Source organism: Diceros bicornis, chromosome 4 (genome assembly GCF_020826845.1).
Source record: "Diceros bicornis minor isolate mBicDic1 chromosome 4, mDicBic1.mat.cur, whole genome shotgun sequence".
NCBI lineage: Eukaryota > Metazoa > Chordata > Mammalia > Perissodactyla > Rhinocerotidae > Diceros > Diceros bicornis.
In genome coordinates, this window is record NC_080743.1 from 76,281,463 (window position 1) to 76,296,917 (window position 15,455).

At 44.8% G+C, this 15,455-nt stretch overlaps 1 protein-coding gene across 1 annotated transcript; it reads left to right on the forward strand.

Annotated features, from left to right (window-relative positions):
* The first annotated feature begins 3,840 nt into the window (after nt 1-3,840).
* On the forward strand, nt 3,841-15,068 carry SERTAD4 (SERTA domain containing 4). The gene is made up of 4 exons (XM_058539781.1): nt 3,841-4,164; nt 9,168-9,359; nt 10,572-10,687; nt 12,538-15,068. Exons 2-4 carry the CDS (start codon nt 9,185-9,187, stop codon nt 13,312-13,314), a joined length of 1,068 nt encoding a protein of 355 aa, XP_058395764.1. The 5' UTR covers nt 3,841-4,164; nt 9,168-9,184; the 3' UTR covers nt 13,315-15,068.
* Nucleotides 15,069-15,455: the final 387 nt, after the last annotated feature.

A 15,455-nucleotide genomic window follows, 5' to 3' on the forward strand; every position in this document is an offset into this window, starting at 1 on the left:
AAGATATGGAGATGAAGTATTACGATTTTAAGAGTTAGAAATATCACCTTGTTAAGAAGGTGATATTTGAGCAAAGACTTGGAAAAAATGAAGCACTGATATGTGCAGCTATCTGGGGTACGAGCATTCCAGGCAAAGGGAATAGCCAGTACAAATGTCCTGAGGTAAGCACAGGCCTGTCACATTGAAGCCAGAGTAGCTGGAGACAGAGTCAGGTCAGAGAAGTAAAGGGAGACCTCCAGCCTTTGTAGGCCCTTGTGAGGATGTGGCTTTTACAATGAGCGAAATGGGATCCCTAGGAAAAGTCTTAGCAAAAATTGACATCATTGGCTGTTGAGCCGAGAGTGAACTGTGGAAGGGGCCAAAGACTGAATGAGGGAGACCAGTTGGGAGGATATTGCAATATCCCAGGCAAGAGATGATGATGGTGGCTTAGACCAGGGTGGCGGCAGTAGAGGTGATGAGAAGTGATCAGAGTCTAGAAAAATGTTAAAGGTAGAGCCTTAAGGATTTTCTGATGTATTAGATGTAGGGTGTAGAGGAAAAAAAGAGTCAAGGATGACTCCAAAGGTTTTGCATGAGCAACTTAAAAAATAGTGTGGTTTATTAACTGGAATGGAGAATATTAAGGGTGGCATAGTTGGGGCAGCAGAGACCATTAGCGGTTCGATTTGGGAATCTGTAAAGCTTATGATGTCAAAGTTCTAAGTGGAGTCTGGAGGTCAGGAGAGAGGTCTGAAGTGGAGATCTAAATTTGAGAGTCATCAGAATATAAATGGTATTTGAAGCCATGAAACTGAATGAGATCCACGAGAGCATGGCTAACAGGAAGAGACAAGGTTCAAGGACTGAGCTTGAGGGCCTCTAACATTCAGAGGTCATAGAGAAGGGGAGGACGCAGTAAAAGAGACTGAGAAGGAAGAACCAGTAAGGAAAGAGGCAAACCAGGTAAGTATGTAGTCCTGGAAGCAGGAGAAAAGGTGTTTCGAGAAAGAGAGAGTCATCAACTTGGTCAAATGCTGCTTACATGTCAAAGAAGATGAGAACCAAGAATAGACTTTCTGGATTTAGCAACATGGAGGTCTTTGGTGACACTGACACCATAACAGTTTCAATGGAATGATGGGATAAGAAAGTCTAATTGGAGAAGGTTTGAGATGGGAGAAGAGGAATTGAGGAGAGTGAATGTAGACAACTCTTTCTGTTGTAAAAAGGTTGCAGTTTTTTTTAAAGCCAGTAATTCAGACTTTTTATTAATCCAAATGAGCATTGTGTCCTCAGCAATGTGAATAAGTCAAATTTTACTTGAGAAATCCTCCTTTCAAATGACACCAAGTTTTTGTGAAACGGGTTTCAGCAGTTGTAAGTCTGGCATTCTGTTAACTGGAGAAAAACAATCACTGCCTTCAGTGAATTTGCAGCTCAAGGTATTTTAAGTTTTATCACCTAATTTCTATCTCGGAACTTCATACACACACACATACACACACGCACACATATCCAAAAATGGTGACATCATAGTTCTCAGGTTGAATATTGCAATTCATTATAAATTGCACTCATTCCAAATATTTCATTATTGATTTACAGTTAGTTTTTTTCTTGTGCCATAGCCACCACTTACTCACTTTAATGTTTAAATGATGTTTCTCATTCCGTGGACATTCGACTGCCTTTTCTACTTGTAGACATGGGTTCATGTTGTCAACAGTTGAGCACTGAATCTCAGAAAACATTAAGCTTGAGATTAAAAGTAAGGCAGGGAAAGCTGTCGGTAAAACATGCTAACATAACATATCTGAACAGGACAGGGTCAAGTTCATACTCAGAACCACAAGGGTGCTGTGAAGTACAATGATTTCATACTGCTGTTGTGATGTCCTTTTGTTGTAACATTATAGCCAAAAGTCCTCACCACCCAAGGGTAATGCCAATTTCCCAGAAGGCTCATTTCTCAGAGCCAAAGCTCCAAAGATGCCAATGTAACTCATGCTGATACTTAGTCTCATGTTATTTCTCAATTTTATGCTTAATGTGCTCCTTTTGGTTTTATGTATTTTGACATAGCCAAGTGTATGTGGGGATTTCCCCAAAGTCCTTTAAATGCTATAAAACTTTAATATAGGGAGATAAAAACAATAATAAGCCATGCCTCCAAGCCCTCCCATCTAGTCCTTTATTTGAGTTAGACACTAACCAGTTTTAAATACTGATTTAGATTTTCAAATACTTGCACTACTTTAAATGCCCTTATGCCTTTCCTTACCCACCTCTTCCACCTAACTGAAAATTATATTCTACCCATAACCTGGGCATGCAACACTCATTGATTGCACAAAATGGAATCTTTACAATTCCTAAATCATCATCATTATGGCCTATATCGTGCATGAGCCAATGCAATTTAATGTGGTTCAGAATAAAACCAAGATGGAGGCCCAATTCCCAATTTTAGACAGGCAACCCAAAATGTCTTTTGGAAAAAATGAAATAATGCTCCTGGAAGTCTGTTGAGTTAGTCTGTTTTCAGCATAATTGCCTTCTCTCAGCTTCCTAATACCCTTAAAACCTCTGAGAGTCTTTAATGTACAAAGTTCAACAAAAATACCTTCAAAGCAGATTAGTTCTAATTATGTTTAATATTTGTTTGCTGCTTTATTGAATAAACTACATTTGCTTAAAAAAAATTCACTTAACTGCATGTCAGTCACCCAAATTTTGTGTACAAATGAAATGGAAAACATTTATTACACAAATTTAATTACAATTCTAAGAAATAAACATGCAAATTAGATAGAGTTCAATTTGCGGATGCTAATCCTCATCCTTGATCTTGTTCCTCTCCTCCTCGATTTTCAGTCTGTGCCTCTCCCTGATTCCTAGGGAGCCAGGCAGGGAGAGGTTTGGTTTTTCACAGTCGGAGGATCACTGTTTTAAAGAAGCGTTATATTTAGCACATCTGGCATAGTAGCAGTAAACAAACATTATAGTCTTTGTAACACTTTTGTGCAGGTGCCTTCTCTCGATTTTATTAGGTCTATGCCTTCCAAGCCTCTGCGTTCATTACACCTGAAATGACCCATCTCGACTAGGGAGGGGTCCCTAGATAAAAGTTATGAATTAATGTTTCAAAAAACAAACTCCAATTGAACCCAATACAGGGGAAAATTACTATTTGTAAAATAATGTGATTCCGGGGCTTAAATTACATTCTCTTGACCAAGAACAACCTCTTTTATTACTTTTTATTTCCTGGAGGTTTTCCCTCGAGGCTCCCCATCCAGAAAGAGTTGCCAACTCAAGTTGCAGCAGGACCAAGGTTGCGTTTTTATACATATGCAGCTCCGGAGGGGAACGGGCGGGGGCGGGCGGCGAGGGGAGAATAACTAACTGCTCGGCCCTGCAAAGACATCTGTTTCTCATCTCCGTTTGCCGTGGCAAAGGAGAAGCAAGTCTCTTGCAAAGGGTGGGAAAGGCACGGATTTTTTTTTTTTTTTAATCACACGCACACACAACAACAACAAAACTAAATCAAATAAAAAAAGAGAAGACATCTCAGAAGGTTGCAGAGCGAATACATTATTTGGCTGGAACCGGGCCCCCAGGGCTAGGGCGGGAGCCCGGGAGCGCGTGGGGTCTGGGCTGCGGGCTGGAGCTGGGCCCGCGTGTCCCCGGGCACCGGGAGGGGAGGGGAGGAGAGCGAAGAGGGAGGGCGGGAAGGAGGCAGGGGGCGGGCTGGGGTGGGGGTGAGGGGAAGGCGCCCCGTGTGCTGCCTGAGGAGTGGCGGCGGCGGCGGGAGCAGAGGGAGGGAGGGAGAGCGGGCGCGCTTGTCATGTTCCCTCTTTCACCCTGGGGGCATCCTGCAGAACCTCTCCTCGGAAATCCACGGGGAAATGGCAAACAGGATTGACGGGTTTCACACGCTCCTCGCTAGACAGAGCCGCTAATTACCATAACCGTCTGCAGCGACGGCGGCGCAGCGCCCCAGTCGCGGCGGCGGGACCTGCCGGGACCCTCGCCCGCCGCGCACCAGCGGTCACCGCCGACCGGGCCGCCGGGCCGGGACCGGCGCGAGTGTGCACCGGCGGCCGGGCTGGCGCCGAGCCCAGAGCGGACAAGCTGCAGCGCGAGCGCTGCGGCCGCCGCCTCCCGGCTGACCCCGCGGTAAGAGCCGGGCTGGGCGCGGGCGGCGGGGGCGGAGGGCCAAGGCGGGCGGAGGGCGAGGGCTGGTCCCCCTGAGCGTCTGCTCGCGCGGACTGGCACCCACGCGGCCTCCTGCGCGCCCTCCTGGCACCGGGCCTGCGCTGGGGTCACCGAGTGGACGCGCACCCGCTGGAGCGGGACCGGGGGCGGCGCGAGGGCCAGGGCACAGCTGGGCGCAGAGGCGGCGCGGGCTTTTCCCGGGGATGGCGTGCGCCGCGGCGCCTTTACCCGGGCGGGAACCGCCGCCGCCTCTAGGGCTGCTCCGGCTGCCGCCAGCGCGCACCGAGCCGACTGAAAGGGCGACAGGGGACAGCAGCTCTGGTGAGACCTCAGGGTCTTCGGTGGCCGCGTATTCCTTTATCCTAGGGGACGGGGGTCAGTAGGAGGGATGCCCTAGGTCTGATTGCTGCGGCGCCTGGCAGGTGGGGAGGGAGGGATTGTGGATGTCAGAAGCGCGCGTTTGCAAGAAAAGGGAATAGCTGCAGGAGCTGACACCTTCTGCCCCCCCCCCCCCGCCACCTCCGCCCCCGCACCCTCCTCCCCGGCAGCCGAGCCGCGCTGCGGGCGGCGGCGGCTCCTCTGTCCTCAGCTCACCTCCCCGGCGGGCTCGGCTGCTGCCCGCCTGGTCCACGCCTCCGCCTCTCTCCTCCCTTCCTCCCCTCCCGCCTCCTCGGCCCTAGCAACTTTCCGGAGTGCCCGGCTGGGGCCGCAGAGGCGGGGGGAGAGGCGACCCGGCGGCTGAGGGTGGCGCGGACAGGGCGGACGCCTGCGGGAAGCGCCGGCCGTGTCGTCGCCGCCCGCGTCCGACGGATGCGCAGGGCGCTCCCGCAGCCGCGGGCTCCGAGTGGGTTTGGCCGGCGAGGGAGGGAGGGAGGGCCGGGCAGGCATCTGCTGCGGGCTGGAGCGCGGGGCCGGGGCCAGCCTCGCCAGAGCCCTGCCAACCGCCGTGAGTCATTTCCTTGGAATCCTACCTTTGGTGTTTATTTCCCTTAGAAGGAAACTTGGTTTTAAAAAAAAAGAAGAAGAAAAAGAAAAGAAAGAAAGAATAATAATAGCTCTTATTCTTCAGGAGAGGCGCACGGCTCCGGCACCGTGGAAAGACAACTTGCCTTTGTTCCCAGACACTTGGGGTGTTGTTTACTTTCTCCTGCGGCCGGCGGCCGGCAGGGCTCTGCTCGCTACCCCGGGGAGGGGCTCAGGGGCTGTGGCACCGATCCCCGGGGGTGTGTCTTGTGTGGGAGCAGGGATGAGGTGGCTGCTGCGCGGTTCTCCAAACCTCCCACCCCAGTCTTGGGCCTGGGGTGGGGAGACCTTACGCCGGGGCTCGGACACCGGGCCCCCCCCTCGTCCCCCTCAGGCCCAGCATCCTCATTCCCGGCCCCGGGACCCGACCTAAAGCTCTTGGCCTTTAGGAGCTGCAGCTGAGAAATGTACTTCCCAGGGCAGACAGGTGTGCTGCAGGGCCTGGCAGAAAAGCGACATCTGTCTATTTAGAGGGGTTGAAGGATTTTATTCCGACCACCCGGCCCCTTCCACTACCACGAGCTGGACAAGCTGTCGAGATCCTGTTAGAGACAATGTCAAGGTCAAGGGCTTGATTCCACCTGGGCAGGACATTTAAGACTGGCAGCGTCAAAGGTGCATTGAAAATATCAGGCCTTTACTACTCTGTTTTTCAGTGTTGGAAGCAGACCTGTAACTGCTATAATGCTCTTAATCAGATGTTCTCTAATTTCCAATGATAGGTGGGGGAGGGGTGGGCAAAGAATGACCAGGGGCCCCTGTGAGATTCCAGGTGCCACTGAATCTGTAGCTACCTTGTTCTGTGTACCAGCCGCTCCTATTAGCATCATAATGGCTCCCAGGAAAGAACAAGCCCAACTCATCTGGAAAAGCCAAATTGTATAGAAATGCCTGGTAACTTTACTGTGAACATTTGCTGGAAAAGGTTGACATTTTAGCCCTCAGCCTTCTGGGAATGTTTGAGGTGTCATTCCACTACATCCACTTGGCTGACAAAGCAGACAGGCAGGAGCCTGAGGATAAAAGGTTAGGGCATTTTATTTTTTATTATTTAAACCCATGTATAAACAAAACACACTTTAACACCCTTCTTTTGAATTCAGTCACCTCTGATGTTAAAAAAAAATAAATTTTGCCATAAATGATTTAAACTTCTGAATTCAGTAGTTTAGTACTGAACTATATTATAATTCAGAATTATAGTGTAAATCTCATCATACAGAGAATAATGACAGTTTGGATCTGTACATATAATACAAATAAAGAATCCGGTGAAATGTTGGTGCTTAGTGCCACACACTCCAATTCTTCATTTATGTTACTTTTGCCTTCTTAATTTGTTAACATCCCAGTGTAAGTTCTAAATAGACTAGGAAGACTCAATTGCAAAATCTCTTCCCTGCTCCCAAATAATCCTCCCTCATTTATATTTTATTCAGACTTACATAAATCACTTGTGGAACTCAGCCTCTCCAGTTTAGGATTTTGTGTGTAAAAGTTTCCAATTCAAAAAAGAAAAGCCTACTGAAATTAGATATCCTAAAGGAAAGAAGCAGCCAAGATAAAAACGATTATGCCATGTTTCAAGTTCAAATGCATAATGATAGAATTTCACTTGCTGGAAACTATACTAACAAATAGAAACACTGAAATCCTTAACAACCAAAAAAGCTACAACAATAAGTCATTAAAATATAAACAAAGCTACAACAATAAGTCATTAAAATATAAACAAACTCTTAGTAACATAAAACAGCACAGGGCCCATATAATGTCCTATTAAACAAAGGTAATTGCTTCGAGGGGCCTGCAAATGCTTTACTTTCTTACGGGGCATGGGTTTGTCAACCTGCTTTGGTTTGTGTGTAATAAGATTTCGACAGAGGCAAAAAGCTGGGATCTTATTCCCAGAATCCAGCACAAAAGTGAGTATAAATTTCAAGCTGGAAAATACTGTTGCAGTCAATAAGAGAGAGCTGCTGACTCAGAAAAAGCCATAATTCATATGCTCCTGGCAACTGCACTTCCTGATACAATTGTCTCTTAGGTTAAGAAATTGGACCATTACGTGGGAGTCCTCCAGGGAATAAATTATCATGAGGTTTGATACCCTTGTTTGGATGCCGAGTTTGAGGGGTGTTAGAATGGCTTAGTTTGTTAAATCAGTCATCTAAATTTCTTGGTTGATGATTCAAAGAGCAAAATAAAGGGCGTGCCCCACCATTTCTTTTTGGAGAATTAATTGAACCTCTTTTTTTTCCTCCTGTAATAAGGTTTTCTGATGAGTACTTGCTGCTGCCTCTTTGGAGGGCATTTTACAAGAGAAGGGCGAGGTGGTTTAGCAGCCCAAATCAGCTGGCTCTGAACTCCAGCCACTGACCTGGACACCTCCCCTGTCTGTCAGAAGGCCTTGCTTCATTCTTCAGTGAGGCTGGGACAGAATTCAGGGTCTCAGAGAGAAGCCTGGGTGAAGGATGAAGTCATTGCTACCAAGAGCTGCTCTGTTAGCCAGAAGGACATTGTCACTTTAATGAAGCTATTTCCCCTTCCCCTGCTGTTTTTCCTCACTTTTACCTGGAAGTGGACCCTTGTTATAACATGTAGGTAATAATAATCCCCCATGAGACAATAGTAGATTCAACCTTTCCCCAAAACATTACAAGCTGTGTAATTTGGAGAAGAAAGCAAGAACTAGACCCTTAGTGTGTGTTTGAAAGACAATCAATCTTCAGAAAGCAGGTCTGACATCACTCTTTGTGACAGTTCTTTAAACGGCAAAGTGAGATAGTGGAGGTTTGGGTCTCCTAAAGGAATTGTGGTTAATAAGGCTCCGAGGCTGCCCTGCTGTCACCATTGATCTATGGCCCAAGGTCTTTTTACTTTAGCATCAGAGCCTCTTCTCCCTTGAACTCACTCTTGACCCTGCCTTGAGCCCTACTTAGGACCAAGTGAAGACACTGAGCCCACATGGAAATGGCCCCCACCACCTGAGTTAGGGAGGAGCCCAGGGTGCATCACGGAGCAGAGAGGCTCCAGTCTCCCTGCAGGCCCTGGGGAAGAACGTGAACTGGAGAGAAGGGCAGTGGTGTGTTGCCTCTTGGGAAGTTCCTGCCTTGTGTCTGGGCTTTGCAGTGTAGAGTTGTCGGCTGCCTCTGGCCCTGAAGCCCTGGCTCCTGTTTAATATTCTGCCTGCTTGGTTGATGTTGTGCTTGGCTCCTGTGGGACTGCAACTCACGGCTTGAAACTGGAGCCAATTTTCTGTCTTCATCTCTCGGTGTTTTGACTGGAGGCAGATCCAGTTCAGGCCGATCAGGGCTGGTGGAAACAACTACCAAGTGTGTCTGTCTGCTTTGCTTTGGGAGAAGAAAGTGGAGGGAGCCCCAGAATGTTGTAGAGGAACTGGCCCTGCGGAAACGGAAGGTGGATGGGGCGGGGGGGCATCGGAACAGACCGACCCTGAGAGCATCAGTGGGGATTACGGTGGAGATTTCTGCCTCCCCAACCCTTTTCCTTTGATTGATTAGCGGATTTCATCAAAGGAGACTCTCGGGGGATTGACTAGAAAATTGATTTTGCCTTATTAATAGAAAGGAAGCGCAAGGGTTTTGGCCTAGACTCTTAGCGGTACATTTTCTGCGGGGAGGTCAGGAGGAAAATGTGTTTAGGAGGCAAAGCAGCTGTCTTGAAGAAGGCTGAGGGGAATCTGAGAACAATAAGAAATGGGGTTTTAGAGATCCGCCCATGAAATGCAGATTGCTGAACACAGAGGCAGAGCTAATAGCAGCAAGAGAGTTTGCTGAGGTTTCCTTTGAAAAAATAATAAAACGTTTCAGGGTGAAGGGGAGAACCGAGCAATAAAAGTTTCCCAAAGCAAAGGAATGAAGATGCCAAGGCCATCCCCTAGCTTGCTCTTGATTAGGGCTGTTTTCTTTTTTTTTCAGATCTGAGGCTGTCAGAGATGACTCTGGTTCTGTCCATGAATAGATTCTGCGAGCCCATTGTCTCGGAAGGAGCTGCTGAAATTGCTGGGTACCAGACACTATGGGAGGCTGACAGCTACGGAGGCCCGAGTTCCCCGGGGCCAGCGCAGGCTCCTCTGCAGGGAGACCGGGGAGCCAGTCCCCCGCTGGCAGGTATTGCCCTTGACCTTCCGCTGCTGCCCTCTGCGGCCAGACTGGTGGGTGGGGGTGCCCTTCTGAGCCCAGAGAGCTCCTGCTCCAGGGACTTCTGGGGCTGCCTGTGCATCTCGCATAACTGAGCCCAGGGCTCCAGGGAGAGGACCAGAGGTGATATTTAAATTGCATTCAAATCTGACTCCACATGTGCTGCTGCTTTGTATATATCATGTGTCTATATTTTTAAGAAAACCAAGCCAGATTTTGAAACTCTTTTGGATTTTGGTTTTCTACCCTATAGAACTCTATGGTTCTCTCAGAGCTATACAAGCCCCACTGGGCTTGACAGTGAAATCTTTATCCTATGAGACGTAAAGGAATCTGCACTTTGGGCCAGCAGCTGTATGTCTCTTCTTTTTATTAAACACACAGTTGGTTTTGGTATTATAGGAAAAAAATTTCTAAGCCCAGAAAATAGAAATATGTTTTTCCTGATTCTTTATTCTTATATTCTAAGGTGAGTTCCTTTGGAATTTTGTGTAGTACTAGCAATTAAATAAAAAAACTAAAATGTAAAACAGGTATTCATTGAAGTCTGTTTTGCTGAAAAGGATTAAAGGCTGTGGTCTTTAAAAATTAGCCCCTGCTTTTATTCATGGTTGACATGTTACATTTTTGAAAGCAAAAGGATTTTGTTACTCAAAATTTTAATTTACAATTTTCAAAATTTGAATATCATGTTTTGAAAGAAGCAGTATTATAACTCCAATGTGCAGATAATGATTTGTTTACTTACCTAGAGCCAAAAATATTTCAGTCGTTTGGTTATTAGTGCTTACAGTTAAATATGTATACATTTGAACAGTGGTGTTATGTTATCGTGGATTTAATTAAACAATTAGAATAAATACTAAATATCTCAGAGTCGTTACGCTCCTCCCTTTTATGAATTTTGCTGTTTGCCTGTGCACAGAATTAAGATTCTAAGTATTTAGTCAATGCTGAAATATGTCATTTTCCTGTATAATTGTCTAGAAATCCTTGCCTGGCCTGGGTCATAGGATTCCGTATGATAGCAACTATTAAGACAAATGTTTATTTTTAATCACCACATGTACAGACAAAAACATAGCCAAGTTATCTTCTAGAAGGAAAGGAAAGGAAAGTATTTTGTTTGGAGAACCTCTAGCAAACCACATGTCATTTGTCATATCTGATTTATTACCACAGGATCACATTACAGGGGAATTTCAAATCCTATAACAACATCCAAGATCACATACTTTAAGAGGAAGTATGTGGAAGAAGAGGATTTTCACCCACCACTCAGCAGCTGTAGCCATAAAGTATGTTTTTTTAATAGTCATTATTTTTATTAAGAGTTTAAGATACTTAGTAACAGTTGCTTGATCCATTTCCAGAAATTAAATTGTTCCACCCAAGCAATGAAAATGAGCCACTTCTCAAGCAGAGCGATATTAATCATTGTCACTTTTTTGGGTCCTGTGTTATTTTTCACAAGTATTTGAAGAAAGAGAGAGCAAGAGCTCCTCTGCCCAGAAATAACAAAATTATATAATCCATGGAACGTCTTTTTTACTAATGATTTAATTTTTCTCAAGTGGCATTAAGGGTTATGGTGGTTCTGCGCTTTCACATGTGCAGAAATGCACTTCTTCCTCTCTGACACGCTCCCCTTCTCTGAGCTCTAGCTCCCGTGGCTGATGCCACTTCTGTGTGTGCCCACATGGGGGTGGTTACCTAGAGCTTTTCCTGGCTTCTTACGAGTGGACTCACCATCCTTTGAATGTGGGCGTGAAAGTAGAAACATGCACTTCATTGTGCATTCATTGCATATGTTTAGTTCGTTAAAATATATAATTCATTCCCAAGAAAAGACCAAAGCTAACTTTTTTGCATGTATAAGAAGGAAATAATAGGATTGGGAAAGTGCGTAGAAGTGTGAGCTGGCCATCTAAGCTTTTGCAATACCAGTTCATTTTCCTTATGGTTATCTTCCTTCAAAAACTATCTGCTGGTTTAATCAAGGAGAGTATAACCCGCACCATGGTTGTCTTACATGCAGAGAGTGTTTTTAATTTTTTAATTCATCTTCCTCTCCCCCACCCCCATCCTTTAGATGTGGCTTTGACCCTGCTCATAAAAGGACATTAGCATGCGTTGGCAGGTGCCGGGCTTTCCCCTCCCTGCATGGGTAGTTCCTGCCTTCGGTCAGCCCGGGCTGGTTTAGTTCACAGCTCCTCAGGTTCTGCTACCAGTTGGCTTTTTTAATGACCTGGAAGAGCTGGACCCCAGGACACAGCAGTTCATTCCCTTTTTAGTTTCTGTGTTGTGGTTGTAGCAGTTTTCCAGTTGCTGCTGGATTTGTCCCATCATACAGGGATGGTATCTCATAGCTCAGGAGTGAGTCCTCTCATTCCCTCTCTGCATCTCTTCTCCTGCCTGGGCCCAGAAGGAAGCCTGCTCTGGCCCTTCAACTGACAGGTTCTTGTAGGGTCTGAGCCTCACTGATTATTGTTGTCCCCTGTCAAGCAAGGATAATTGCAAGTATGAAACCCAGAGGGACGGCACTGAAAGCCAGATCTCATCGCTCCTTGATGGCTAGGCCAGGGTTTGAAGTATACGCAATATGACCTGCATCTTGGCATCTTGTTAAGAACATTTATTGATGTGCAGTATATGACTATGTGTGTGTGTGCGTGTGTTTGTATACACACACATATAAGCACAAGTGTCAGAAGAGTACAGCTTGATGAATTTCACAAAGTGAACATATCCATGTCACTAGCATCCAGATCAAGAAGCAACATAACCAGCAACCCAGAACCCCTCCTTGTGCCCCCTTTTAGTCACTACCTCTGTGCCCTCCAGAGAAACCGCTCTCCTGACTTCTAACAGTGCAGCGTAATTTTGTGTTTTTCAGCATCCCCTTCACTGGGCCGTAAAACAGTGAACAACCTGACCTGTCCCTGCTAAGGTCTGCATTGTGGCTGGTGTCCCTGGTGCTTGACCACACCAGTGAGTCAGGAAGGGGGGACAGCATCACTAAATGAACCTGAGGGAAACAGGACCACAACATTCCCAGACCCAGAAACTGCCAAGAAAGACATATGCTGTGATGATATTTTTCTTATAGTCCATTTTCTAAGCTTTCTCTTCCTTTTTTGACTTTTAGACCATCTCAATTTTTGAGGAACGAGCCCACATCCTTTACATGTCCTTAGAAAAGCTAAAGTTTATCGATGATCCTGAAGTGTACCTCCGAAGATCTGTCCTTATAAACAATTTGATGAAAAGGATCCATGGGGAAATTATCATGCAGAATAACTGGTGCTTTCCTGCCTGCTCTTTCAATGGCACCTCTGCCCAAGAGTGGTTTATGGCTCAAGACTGCCCTTATCGAAAACGACCGCGGATGGCCAAAGAGGAGTGTGAAAAGTTTCATGCCTGCTGCTTTTACCAAGAATGTGGTGGTCACTACCTGAATTTACCCCTTTCTGTCAATGCTAATGTCGGAAGTGCCTCCACCACTGCCTCCTCTTCCTCCTCCTCCGCTTCCTCCTCATCTTCCTCTTCCTCTCCCCCTCTGCCTTTACCGAGTTGTTCCCATCAGGTGGATTTTGATGTAGGCAGCGCACCTATTTACAAGGGTGATGGCCAGATACCTGCCAATGAAATCTTTGTTACCAATGTCAGGTCACTTGGTGTTCAGGAAAAGGCCAAATTAAATGATGAGAAAGCAAATAATGACACCAACAGGGATGGCGGCCCCCTAAGCCATGAACCTGTGGGAAATGACCTGGCTTTTGAGTGCAAAGGCCAATTTTATGATTATTTTGAGACTGGATATAATGAAAAAAACAATGTGAGTGAGTCTTGGAAAAAGTCCTTAAGGAAAAAGGAGCCTTCACCAAGTAACAAACTGTGCTGCAGCAAAGGGAGTAAAGTATGAGCCATCTTTTCACCGAAACTTTGAAGCATGCACAGCATGATCAATTAGCTCTCATAAATTTTATTTTGAATGGATTTTATAGTTTTGTACAACTGATAAAATTATGCCGTGAACATGCCGTGTCGTTTTAATGCCTGGAGAGCAGATTGCATAAAACATCTGTGTAGTCGGCATCAGTGAGCTACTGATCAGTGTGGTGATTTTACCAAGAAAAAAATTGATTTAATGCTTAAAACTACACCTTAGTTTTCTTACAGAAAAGAGCGGTAGATTAGATGGGGGGACAATGGCCCCTTGTGATATTTCCATTACCCCCAAGGAGTCTGTCACTAGCTAAGAAACTTCAACATGTTTGCCAATTAATTAGGTAGTTATTTGGTAAGCAAATCAATATAACCAGCCAAGGATGTCTGCTTTTTCTAGATGATACAGTATTTTTTCTGAACAAAAGACTGAAGACAGGGAGCTAGATGAAATGGCTTCATAGTGCTGTTAAGTATTTGTATTTAACAGTCTTGTGTGACAGATGAAAATAGGATATAACGCAATGAAACACACCTGTCTAGGGGCAGCAATCAACAATATGCGTGGAGGGTGATCCCTGCAAATTCTTGGCTTGCCCGTGATGAGTGGTGAGGCTTTTAGAGAGGTGTTATACAGGGCGATTTTTGGTGCCTTACTTTATCTTAATTTTTGCCAGTGTGAAAATTAAGGATAAATCAGAGTTACAGCAGGGATTTAACAAACAGGAAAAAAAAACACAGGGTGGATCAATATTGTTTGGAAACTGTTAACTTTGAACTGTTGCGTTCAACTTTTAATTCGACATCTCTATTCTTCCTTTATTTTTGATGCCCAATTGCTTTTGGATTTGGCATTTTTAGAAAGGGATGGAGGAAACAATAGAGAGAGCTGTTAGAAACCAGCGCTAGCTGCTTGATCTTTTCTATGGCAACGGTCTGTTGCTGGGGTCTGGGTTTTTTGGGTTTTGGGTTGTTTTGTTTTGTTTTCTTGTCCAATGAAGTTCATGAACCAGTGGCATGCTTTATATTTTAATCTGTTTTGCATCATTTCACTCGTTTAGATTATAAAAGCATGTGGTTTTTTATATATGACTTTTGCTGTTGATTAAGAAGCACAATGTTAATAAATGATGTGGTGATCAATAAGGTTTTATCTTAAAGAATGTAAAGATTTGAGTTTTCGGAGAGTTATTTTGGAGAAATGGGACTCAGTGGGCAATCGCTACTATGTATTTGGTCAACGTTTTTCTCAATAATTTCTTTAATTTGCACATTGGCAAGAGTGTTCAGAGGGCCGCTCTGACCATCCTTCCTTCTACTCCAGCCAACTCCTCATTCTAAACTGTATTCCAATTTCCAAGGTTGCTAATTGAGTTGGGCCTCCTTGAACAATGCTTCACAGGAACCAAATGCCAAAAGGAGGAAATAAGTAAGTCCTCCCAGTTTCTCCAAGATAAAGCTTTTTTTATTATTGCTATTAATATTAAATATAGGTCTCATTCATACAGTGTATGAGTAGGATCATCATTTGGACAATGTCCACAAGGACGAATTTTTAAAACATGTTCTTGTGTTATGGCTAAATAGTCTAGTAATGTTTTGTCCTTTATTTTCAATATTTGATAAATATTTGATGTTGAAAACTTAGATAATAGATGCTTGTATATGAATGTGTTGTTGTAATAAAGTGAGGTTTTCTTGATATATATTTATTAAAATGATCAAAATTCATTCATTTTCTTATTTTAATGATTATTGGCTGTTTCTCTTTTGCATTGCTCTTTCTCCTTTAAAAAACTCAAAATGTCTAGAAACTGTGGTGGGCAGTGGCCACATGGGAGTTTTCAAAATGAAAGAGGCCAATAAAATACTTGAAGAGGCCAATCTGACAGGTGTTTCAGAATGGTCCTAGTTTGTAGGTTTAGATTTCTGTGGATTAAGAGCATAATGTTAATAAATGATGTGGTTGGTGATCGGTGAGGTTTTATATTAAAGAATCTAAAAATTTTAGATTTCGCAAAGTTTCTGAAAAAAATAGCATAACATAAAGCCATAAATACTGAATGCTAGTCGATTCCTTTATGAAATGTCAAATTGTTGAGAAGATGACCTGTATGT